General features: G+C 41.4%; 1 protein-coding gene across 4 annotated transcripts in view; it reads left to right on the top strand.

The window, feature by feature from the left end:
* The window catches only part of LOC146823047 (uncharacterized), a 230,421-nt gene that overhangs the window by 173,752 nt on the left and 44,602 nt on the right, over positions 1–12,067 (top strand). For all 4 annotated transcript variants that reach the window (XM_085607251.1, XM_085607250.1, XM_085607253.1 and 1 more), the window contains one exon: positions 1,397–1,546. In XM_085607251.1, coding sequence (XP_085463377.1) covers positions 1,397–1,546 — 150 coding nt within the window. The remainder of the gene's footprint in view (positions 1–1,396; positions 1,547–12,067) is intronic.

Genomic DNA, 12,067 nt, shown 5'->3' with positions numbered 1-12,067 from the left:
ATATCCCCTGGTATTTTTCATCTTTTCTGATTCAATGTTTGGATTTTCTCTATATACTCGTAACACTGTTTAGAGCAGGTGGACCTATGTTCTTTTTTCCTGTTCAGGACTAGTAGGAAAACTGCAGTCTTCCACACGCTGAAGATGCTTAGGAAGATCTTCAATGGCTCCCAAGCAACACTAGAATAGCTGTAACCCACGCTCTAATCACCAGCAGGTTGGACTATGAGTACACCCTCTACTCCAGGAGCACTAAGCAACTCACGGGAAGACTACAACCATCCAGAACTCAACAGTCAGATTCACCCTCAAATTCCCACAGAGAACCCACATCCCCCGACACCTCAGGGAACTCCACTGGCTCTCGATACACAAACAGGCTCAAGTCAAGCTCCTTTTAAGGCACTACACACTTTCATCTGCTTCCACCACCCACCCAGGCACCTCTTCTCCGCAGAACTCCTATCTCAAACATCGCACACATACACAGAACCAGATTAGGAGGACAGGGTTTCTCTTACATCGCTCCTAAAGCATGGACCACCCTCCCACTCCACTTCATAGCAGCCTCCTCTCTTGAATTCTGCAGGAAGCTGAAGACCTGGCTTTTCAATTAACCAACCTACCATAGGCAGGTCTTAGGACACACATCTGCGGGGCTGCACAATACCCTTGTGGGTGAAAGTGTGCTTTACAAATACACATACAAATCACTTTGCCACTGGTATCGCTTTGTTCGCCCTAAGTTGGCAGGGTATGCCCAGACGTGGGTCCCTTGCTCACTTTGCCACTGGATTCAAGATAGCCTGGCTGATGAGGGTTATGTACCTGAAACTGGTCCCAGGATGCTTGTTTCCGGTCCAGGGAAGACATGGCTTGGCAGTTTGGGCTGGACTATTCCCATGAGGCACAGGGTCAGACTGATTTGCATATGGCCATGTCTGAATTGGGGCGGTGGAGTGAGCTAAAGAATGATGATGGATTAAACCCAGATCAGTTGACTAGGGGTGAGTGTTTGATTTGCTCAAACGTTCCGTCCATCATCCCCTTTGGTATCGCTTTACAAATACACATAACATAACATTGCATAAAAATCACATGGTGCTTGGTCAAGTTGCAGCCTGGACATAGACGACATTTCCTTCTCACTCTTCAGCAAGCTGGTATTGTCTTTTGGAATCTGACACAATCACATTTTCGTCCTAAACAAAGCATTATTGCGATCTTGTGCAAAATATCAACATTCATATCTCTTTTAGAATGTCGCCTTCTTTATATTTGCCATCCCTTATCTATTCTAATGATTTTTTTCTTTTCCTTACGTATGTGAACTGCAGAGTTAAATTGATGTTGTGGTAAAAGAAAGAAGACTTATGTAATGGTTTTCATTTTTAAGGTGTACCTTTAATTGATGGTGGAACTGTAAGACTGCCCAAGCTCATTGGACTATCGAGAGCACTAGATCTCATACTAACTGGACGCTCTGTCGGTGCACAAGAAGCCCTAGAGTTTGGAATAGCTAATCGTGTTGTGCCAGACGGTCAAGGTTAGTTTTTGAAAAATGATCTAATTTTAAGCCTTCTTTTCATGGTTAACTCCAACCAATATTCATCCAATAGAACATGTACACCTGGGACCATTTTAATGTTATATGTATTTTTTAATGTATTTTATTCTTTGTTTTTTATTTATATATGTATTTACTTAATTGCACTTGTCCCAATCCCAAGGCCCTGCATGTACCATTCTCAGGGGGTGAATGAACCCACAGTCTCCAAATCCGACTTTGTTCCTGGTGCTTTGAAGCTCCCAATCTGCTGTATTTAGTGCAAATAAAAATGAATACACCGGTGAATGATCTGATGAACAGCAGAGCAGTGTCCATTAAAGGGCCGGGATGTAAGAATGAAGTTTAGGGGTATTAGGATGAGGGAACTAGGGTCGCAGACTCGCAGTCCTTCTTCTTTTACGGCTAAACTCTGCAATTAGCAAAATACAAGCTTGCATACACACACTTCGGACCTATCTTGTCTAAGGGTTTTCATTTCAGCCTAGTATTCACTGTGTGATAGTGTCTCTTCTTCAAGTGGGTGTTTGAATAGTGCCGACACTGTGTGACCCAAGGTGGCATATGCGTGTTGGGAGGTGAATACATGCTTTTTTTTTCGGGGTCTTCAGTGAAGTGCAGGTATTTGACAGCCGTGCAGTTTAATGCTGGCTGAGCTGGTGGAGAATAAGATGCTGCTGAAAAGGTCCCTTTACACCTCTGACGCCTGAAAAACGTTTTACACAATAGGTATTGTCAGCTATGTAAAGGCGGTTTAAGGGGCCTCTCATGCTGGTCCTCAGGATTCAGAACCTCGATGTATCTACTTCATGTGATCCTACACGTTGTCTGGATGTTGGGACACCTTGACCTACCCGGGAAGAAGCAGCATCTCATATATGTGGACTTCTCTCTGTCAATGTCTATCTGAAGCCTTTGTATTCATCAATCCAAGGGTGCGCTTTGATTGTGCCTTGAACCTCAGATGATGTTTTGTGTTTGCAGAATTTGCACGTCGCCTTTCACCATCCCGCTTTATAATAGGACATTAACATAAACCAGATGTAACAGTTTATTTTCTTCCACAAAGTCACTTTTCTTCTAACCCAACATGGCCTATCTCCAGACTTTCCCACGTTCTGATCTATTTCTGTGCAAAACATTTTAGCGACATGTCATGGAAGTTCAGCACTGTTTGTGATATAGACCAGAAGCTCCGCGTGTTCATTTTGATGCGGATGTGTTTATGTTAGCCATGCATCTGAAAGCTCTTTTGAGTCGCTCTTTCATGTTTTGTGGATCGCTTGTAAACAACATCTAAAGCACAAAAACACTCATTATCTGAAAGAGACTTGAAAGACTTAAAGACACAGCTTACGGCCATAATACTAGAGATTTTTGGACGGTAGCCGCATGGGCCAAAAACCACTAGTCTCTGTCTTTTTTGAGACATAAGCGATTGAAGCACTTCTCCAGTGTGTACAGTATTAGTCTATGGTCCTGTTCGAGGAACAAGCTATATTCATTAATAAGAAGGAACCCTGTCCTAATGAACTAATATCATTTTGTCTTCGGGCGTAGTTGTCCCATTGGTTACCTAAGAAGCCAATTAAGTTTGTTTCTGGATTATATCCAACGGAATTGTGTAATACAATTCTGGTTTTTTTTCCAGTACACCCAGGGATTTTTTTTTAGCTATTTTGAAAGTCTGGAGCATCTGACTAACTTAAAAACCTACTTAAAATGTGCAATCGTATGACCCGACATGAACATTGTATTGTATTTTATTGTATTGATATAGCGCTTACTACCACTGACGAGGGGTTGAAATGCTTTTTCGGCGAGTAGCATGCTACTCCAGAACCAATAAAGGATTAGTGGTGAATTAGTATAGTGAAATATGAAAGTAATTTGAGTGGTGGATATGTTAGTCAGTTATTTGAATTGAGAAGGATAGTGGAGAGATAGATGAGGGATCATTTTTTGCATTTGTATAGCGCTTGCTACCCCTGATGGGGTGTTGAAGCACTTTTCCTGCAAGTAGCATGCGACTCCGGAACCCATAAAGGATCAGTGATGAATTGGTATAGTGAAATATGGTGGTATACTGAGCTGTACGATACAACTTGACTGAATGAAACTACAATTGTTTCACCAGTGTAGTTATGAACTTGAAATGGCTGACGTGGGCCAAGCAAATTATGTGTTATTTCTTCTGTAATTTGGTCGGCTTCTGCTGTCATTCTTAATGCTGTTCACATCTTACTGTGAATATGAAAAACAGATAATGGTCTATTTCATGTAACAAGGCCACCTTAAAAATTCCTGTAACAATATGAAGAAAATCTCAGTGTAGAGTACATAAAATGCTTCTTTCTGCATTTTACTTTGTCGTGAGTCACTAACATTTACTGTTTACAGTCCTAATGTCTGTCTGTACCTATATCAGATCAAGAGCAGTGCAAAAGAACTGATGAATGACAGTGTGCCTGGTGACCATTAAAGCAATGGGAGTGGCACCTTGAAGTTCAAAGATTGTGTTTACTTGCTCCTGGAGGGGATGCTCACCTCCTGGTTGCCGAGCCACCAAAATGACAGTGGTCAAATGAAGACCAAAAATAACAAAAGGTGGTGTAATGAGGATATAGTTTTGCTTGTGAGCCAGAGTCATCCCTCAGCTGGTCTGCACTTTGTAGCTGTAGAAATTTTGGTCAATCCTCCTGTCTCTTTTATGGGACAGAGGGGGCTTATAGGTGTTGTAATGCCCTCTGGACTCCATGGGCCATCTGTCTTGCCTTCCATGCAGGCAATGTTCGCAGCAGGAACAGGAAACTGGACCTTCAGGTCTGTTCCCAGTCAAGAGGAATTGATCAGCATTAAATTTCAAACTTTGAAATTGCTAACAGCAGTAGGATCCACACCGGTCCAAGTCTAATAATGTGTTCAGTAATCTGGAGATCCCCAAATTATTTGGCCATATCAAGTCACATGGGCAGCATCCCACTGCCACATACAACCAGTCCATTTGCACAAGTTCACAACCAACCAGGAAGAGACATAGTTTCCCTCCGAAGAGAACTGTGGGACAGTATTCTCCTCAGAATGCCGAGCGTGTACCTCTGCCTATATGCTGCAGCTCAGATACACCTTCTAGGGAGCTTAACCATTGTATATGCCCTCCAGACAGTTCTGGAAAAAAGGCATAGCACAGGGATGAGAAGTGGGGGATGGAGCTGCCTCCTGTGGGCAGATTTCATAATCTGTATGGCATCCAACATTCTTGCAAAAATAAATGCAATTAATTAAGGGTCATCCTAGAGACTGATGCACTGGTAGTGTTTGCAAAGCATTTACTGTGTGCAGTGATACGTTTTGCAACACGTTAAGCAAATAATGTTTGCAAGCAGCTTCCCAAATATAAAAAAATAAACATTTAGGGGTCTTGACCTGTTTCATGCCTCTGGGCATGATTTACAAAGGCCATTTCCCTTGAGTTTATCCAAGCATCCCGAAACTACTGATATGCTGCCACCAGCAAGCACCTGCGCAGAGTCAAGGAGAGGAGTATCATCTCGAAAGTACAGTTTTCAATCTTCCTATGTCAGGGGATACCAAAAGAGTGATTCAGAGATGCACAATTTTGCAGTTTGTTGTGAGGTCTTTTGGGATTAGTGGTCCCAAAACCTTTGCCAAAAACCAAGACGTATGGAATTTTAAAAGACAAATGAAAACCATAATAGTTGCAATGGTTGCTGAGCACTTTTTCCTTACATGTGGATATCACCACACTCTGCCCTCTTCCAGACATCTTCTGTTATCAGGAATGAAAATGTTCCCACCTCTCAGGGAATCCTGCTAGTACAAAAAAACACAATCATCACCCATCTTCCAGAGCAGGAACCAAGGACACATATCACTCAATTGCAGGGCATAGATCGGGGCCGGACTGGTCGTAGCGGGCACCGGGCGTTTCCCCATGTGCCAGAGGGGCGGGGCCTGTTTTGTGTCCCCCAGGGCTGGTTTTGTCAGTGGGGGCCGATTTTGCACCGATTTGTGTTTGTGTGCAGCAATATCAGCCGCCGTAACAAAAGTGGCAGCAGTGCTCGCCACCAGTGCTTCTTAGTGCCACAAACCCCCCCCCCTCCCCTCAGGTCGAGTGGAATTGCCAGGGCTGGTTTCTCTTCCCAGTCCGGCCGTGGCATGGATACACATTACAGTAATCATGTGTACACTTTCTATACATTTTTCTTTCACAAGTACATTATTTAATATTGAAAGACCAGAAAAAACAATGGAACCCCTTCCCTCCCACCATGCGAAGTGGGACACATTAGAACTAAAAACGTTGGTGACGTGCATAGAGCTTAGACGCCTTTGTCGAAGGTTATCTTGATGTCTAAATCAAGAAAAGTTGGGCCATGGCAGGTCTGAATAACTCATCTTATCCTGGTGTTTTCCTTTCACTCTGGCGCGTTTCCCATTCAAATGATGGACTGTAAGTACTGGAATGCAAAGAAAGTGATATTAGGCCCGAATAGGGTACTTAAGACTGACCCTTTAAAAGACAATGGCATCTTCAGTTTTTTTTACTAATGTATTTGAGTGATTGTTGTATAACATTTACAACAGAAGCCATATTTAAAATGCCCACACCTATTTATACACATAACACACAGATGCACAGATAGACACGCAAACCTCAGGTGTAGGCACCTGCATGGCTTTAGGAAGCACTCCGCCTTGTGAGGCATATTAACCCAGTCTTGGGATTTAAACAAATAGTGTTTTTTATGCTGGGGTTTTATGCCTTTATGTATCTATATAGGTATTACATGCCTGAACGACACGTTATTTTGGCTACGAGGACAGACTAAAGGTGTCATGTGTGCTGTGGGCCACTTGGTAGGTGAGGTAGTTGTGTTTGAAAGTATTCTCTATGTTTTCAGTGTTCTACATTCAAAACAAAAAAAGTGTGCCATGAGTGACGATTACACTTTTGGGTCTTCTGTTATACATACTTGTAATGGGTTATGCGAAAGATAAGAGACTCAATGCTTCCTCAAATGAGTTGTGTGAATGCAACATTTTTTCTAAAACTGCGCCTCTGAAAACATCAGATGCAATATTAGCATGGTGAAAGAGCTAAACTCCATTTTGGAAGCATGAAACTTGCAAGCCTCTCTTATTCAACTAGTTACTAAGTCAGCATTTGTCCATGAAGATCCTGAGACATTCATTCTTATATCCCCATAACAATTTGTCATATTAATGCCAGATGCAGCATTCATGAAGCAAACCTTAAAATGAATGTAAAAAGTCTGTTGAAAAAGCTTGTCTTGTTTTGTATTACTTACAAATTGGTGGTGCTTATCAACTGCAAGGAGCATTGGTAAAAACTTTGTTTAAAGAATCTTAATGAAGATTTCCACTTTCTCATGTGGCTGAGTTCTTCAAACAGAGTGCTCATCATGCTTCCCTGTTATTGTATTGAAAATATTTGTTTGTATCATGAATGCAAAACCTCCTGCCAATTGAAAAGGAAAGTATAGGATATATTAAGGACATAGGCATGATGAATATGCACATTTGCTCACTTTATTTTTCTCAGCATCTACAAACAACCAGAAATTTTACTAATACCAGAATTGCCAAGAAAACAGGGACATTGGAAACGACACGCGACCTAAAGTTCCATTCACAACATTAGAATACACTTAATACCAAAAGCTCCTCTTTTTTATCCTTTTTCTTCTCATCAATTAGCGAAGACATTTCTGGATCTATTCTCCTCCAGACCGCTCATTTACTTGTTTTAGTTCCCTTCCTGTAAGCAAATAGTGCATGTCGATCATTTCCAGAAAGCTTGAAGAAATATACCCCATTCTCTTTTATTTTCAACGTATTTTATTAAATTTTCACAGACAAGTACATTAGCTTTTGCGTTCCGAGGTACCAGCCAAGCTTGGTTGGTGTTGCCGTAGCTACAGGTAATTAGTATACATGTTTGGCTGCACCCCTTTACATTGACTTGCTAGGAGATTAAGGACAGATGAAAGAAGGAGAGATAGTAGAAAAGAAAGGGTGGAGATAGGTTACAAGAAGAGTACTGTTGCGCTGAGCCTAGTCTGGGTTTGTAGCGCTTTGTTTTGAGGACAGTCGTCCCCTCCAAGTGATCTCACGGGGGTTCATAGGGGTCCAGATACGCGTCAAGCGATTTCCACATCCCCCTAGTAGCTGGCCTCCAGAGTGAGTTTTGCAATGCAGTGCTATCTGCGCCCCTGAGGTACGTCACCCAATTGATCCATTGTTTGTATGACGTCTTAGCTGTATCTTTCCAGTTGTACAGGGCCATTTTCACTGCTGCAGTCAGTAGGAGGTCCAGCAGATCCCTGTCATGCTGTGAAGCCAGTCCTGTGGTAAAGAATTCGGTGGTGAGGGCAGAGAATTCTGGGTTTAGTGTGCATCCCAGCGCCTTTTTTATGAAGACAAAGATTTTTTCCCAGAATGTTTGATTTTGGGGCAGTAGAAGATGAGATGTGCTAGGTCCCCCTTTTCGTTGCCGCAGTTCCAGCATAGGTCATTTTCTCTGAGGCCTAGCGCGGCTAGTCGAGCCGGGGTCCAGTAAATCTTGTGGAGTAGCCAAAATTTTGTTTGGGATAGTACTGGGGAGATTTTATTACGTGAGGGGGAGGCCCAAAGTAGAGCCAGCTCTTGCTCACTTAGTGAGGTGTTGACTTGTTTTACCCAGTAATTAGATGTCTTATCGTTAAGTTTGGTGGCGCTTGGGCGTAGAAGTTTGTAAAGGTGCGATACCTGATGGCCTATTCTGTTGAGTTTCATCATATACTGCATAATTGATAGGTTGTGTTGTGATAGTTTGGCTTTTGTTAGTGCTGTTCTGATTTTTCGGAAATTGTAGAACTCGATGTCTGGTAGCTTATGTCTATCTTTTAGTGTGGCAAAAGTGATGGGATGGCCCCCCTCCTCTAATTGAGCTGGATAGTGAAAAGGCATTTCCCCTTGTATTTGAACTTGCTGTTCGTCCAAAGAAGCTCCCATTTTGAGTTCCTTACGCTGTTCTCCATTTTCTTGTCTATTTTGAGTAGGGCAATTTTTGTGTTTTTGAATATTTGGCTGGAGGCGTGTATGTGTTTATTAGCTGTTAGTAGTACCAGTGGGTTGAGGTTGTTTAGAATGGCTCGCTCGATTAATAGCCATTCCGGCATGTACCCTTGAGGGGGTGACAACCAGAAGGCCCCCCGTTTTGCTAGGAAAACGGTTTGGAAGGTTCTATAGTCTGCTAGGTTTAGTCCGCCCAGTTTTTTATCTAACCTTAGTTTTTTAATACTTATACGCGCTTTTTTGCCTCGCCATAGGAATTTACTAATCAGGTTATCCACTTTGCAATGGAAGTCGTCAGAAGAAGTGGTAGCATACACAGCAGGTAATTGATCATTGGGGTGCTCATCATCTTGATCGTTTCTATTCTGCCCCACCAGGTTATAAATTTGGGAGACCAGGACTCCAAGAGATTCTTTGCTTTTACTAACAATAGTTTCTCATTTTTACAAGAGCTTGAAAAGAAACTTTCACCATAAGAATTTCAATTTGAAAAGGAATCCTCATTGAAAATTGCTGTTGTTGTGGACCATATGTCATAATTGTGAATGGTCAAGATTTCATCCATGCAGTAGTGAAATACAGTATTCAATGACTCCACAGTCTTCATGTGCAGCTCCCAATCAACTTACGATCAGCATGTACCAAGTTTTTCACTAGGGCTGTCATGTGTTAAACATTTCCCCAGGACTTGCAAAGTTCTAACTCTACGAACTTGTTTTTCAGGTTTTCTGATTTTGAACCAAGTGTATTGAGCATTGCCTGGTTTTGCATTATATCTTTTGAATGAAGTGCACCACTTCAGAGATAAGATATGGAAAACCTAATTTGTCATTCTTGTTCCAGAAAGCATTCCAACACAATGTTTCTAAAGCTTTAGATATGATGAGCATACCTTGAAACGAACAAACATAACGAGTTCCGTTCAATACTAACTGGACAGTTTTGCTTCCAAAGATTTCAGCCTCAATAAGTACATTGTCTGTGCCACATCCACTGAGATAACTTCCTGCACACCCCAACGCAACTTTGTCATGTGGAAAATGCCCATCATTGGATAAAGATCATCAAAATCAACTGGATTGCTCAGAAAATTGTCAGCAAGAAGACGGAAAACACCTTCATCGCAGAAAATTGGCAGGATAGGCTAGTCTTCAAGCTGAGCACGCATATTTTGATTTTTTTTTTAGAGCTGTGTATACTGCTGCATAGTTTGGGACTGGAGAGGGTATTACTGGTAAAAACCCAACCTTCTTCAGTGGTACGGTATTCTGGGAGATCAGCGCATTAATTCCAGCCCACGGAGGAACTGGCTTTTCTTCATCCTTCAGTTCGCACCGAATAACTGATATGATAAATTGAGTTAAATCAGCTTTGCAGACTGCAGCATCAGGGAGAAGATGATCCATGTCCTCAGCCACTTTAAAACTTTCTGTTAGACTGGGAAGTGTTGATGGCTTGTAGTGATTTTGCACACGTTTGCAAGGCAGTTAAGTAATATATTTGCCGCTTCGTTTATGACTACAGCTGACAGCTTTTTTCCAGCAGCTACTTCATTGAAACAGTCTTGAAAAAGCTCCATGGCAGTATCAGGTGTGCTAGATGCTCCAGACAAAGAAGAGTTGACTTCAAAATTAAAATGATCAAGAGCAGCAATTGTAAATCCTTTCCTGGTAAAGTGACTTGGAAGTGGTGTGCTGTCGGATTCACAAGATTTTACAGCATGAGCTGCTAACAAGTTCCTGCTCCCCACTGTGTCATTATAACTGGTTGATGCACCAATCCTATTCATTAAAGTGATTAGCTGTCTACTTTTGCACCTGTCATAGATTGCGTGGGCAGTCACCGTGTGTAGTGGAGTTTTCTTTTTGCCTTGATGTAATTCATGAAACTTGATTTGGAAAAGACAGTATATTTGCTCAGCATAAGCCCGTTGGTTCATTGATTGTCTTCCACTACTTAGCTTATATCTTCAAAGCCATCATCAATGTTTTCGGCTTCTGTTCTGATCTCAATAACTTTAGTTTGTAACAGTTTTGCTTTGCTAATATTAAACAAGGATGTGAAAAAATGTTAAGAAAACATCAGCCATTCTTGTTGACTCCCATAATTTGTAGAGCTCTGGGGCATCACAAAATTTGTCATTAAGTCCAAAATCTAAATCTTTCAAGAAGTTTCTTAAAATGGTTTCTGCGGATCACATTCTGTGGTCTTATTTTGGCAGCAAGAACTTCAGGAGTCAAATCAGCTGTTGTTAGACTGACAAAAACAAATGATGTCATTATACTGTCCCATTAGGAAAATCTTAGTTTCATTATTATGGATCAATACAGTTTCTTCAATGTTGATCATTATTTTTCTGCTCTCACTGAGTGTGAACCTGTAGCCAGCACTCAAGAGTGGCTTTAAAACTTCATTTGCTTTTCAAAGAGTGCAAACTTAACTGAAGGCTGGCAGTTACGTTGCTGCTGGGAACTCATTGTACATTCATAATTTCGGATGTATGCTCACATGCAGTTCGGGTGGGCATACAAATCTGCTGTAAATACATTCACCTAGTAGTTTAGATCAGCTTCTCGGCTGAAAACTTAATCTTGGAAGAAACTAGCTGCAGATAAAAACGTTTGCCCTTTGGAACTCACAGATTCTGTACTTTGTTCTTTCGTCAATCCCTTTGGACCTTCTTCTGGCTAAACCACAGATAACACATTGAAGATCCTCTGCTTTCTGATCAGTTGTTGGATGTGGATGAGGGGTAGCCATCGATCTTCTAAGTGGATTGGCATTGGGTTTGGTTTTCGTCACTTTCTCAGAAGACTCAGATTCTTGTTGTGAGTCACTGGTCACTGCTATTTTATGACAATTTTTCCTGGCTTTTTTCCATTGTATTCGACTTTTTGTTACATGCTAAAATATTTGATCCTTTTCACCCACCAGTTTCAATGTTTTGTGAACTTCGTCTTGCCGTATTTCTGCAGAATCTCGATCTGTCTTATGTCTGACCGCAGTTGATGATAGCTTTTCTTTTGGATTAGTTTTGCATATGGCACTTTTTTCTTTGTTGAAGGAGCCCTCAGATTTTGTAGTTAGAAATAGTCTGTCAGGAGGTAAAGATCCTCTGCTACCACCTGCTTCACTCATGTTTACAAATCTGAATCATTGGAAAACCTGAAACAAGACTACTTGATCCCCAAATGTTATGTTTTGATACCAAAATGATGTATATAGGTCTCATCGTTCCTAAAATATTACATCATCACTGCAACATATCTATCATTTTTAAAAATGTTGTCCAAAAAAATTCAACCTGGATCAACAATGATTACCCAAGCTAAATTACTTCTCTAATGATACAAAAACGCTAATCAAAAATGAAAATCTCTGGACAAGATTTTTTTCAGC

The sequence above is a fragment of the Triturus cristatus genome, chromosome 5_2, assembly GCF_964204655.1.
Source record: "Triturus cristatus chromosome 5_2, aTriCri1.1, whole genome shotgun sequence".
Taxonomy (NCBI): domain Eukaryota; kingdom Metazoa; phylum Chordata; class Amphibia; order Caudata; family Salamandridae; genus Triturus; species Triturus cristatus.
Note: the sequence above shows the minus strand (reverse complement) of the source record. Positions and strands in the feature narration are given on the sequence as shown.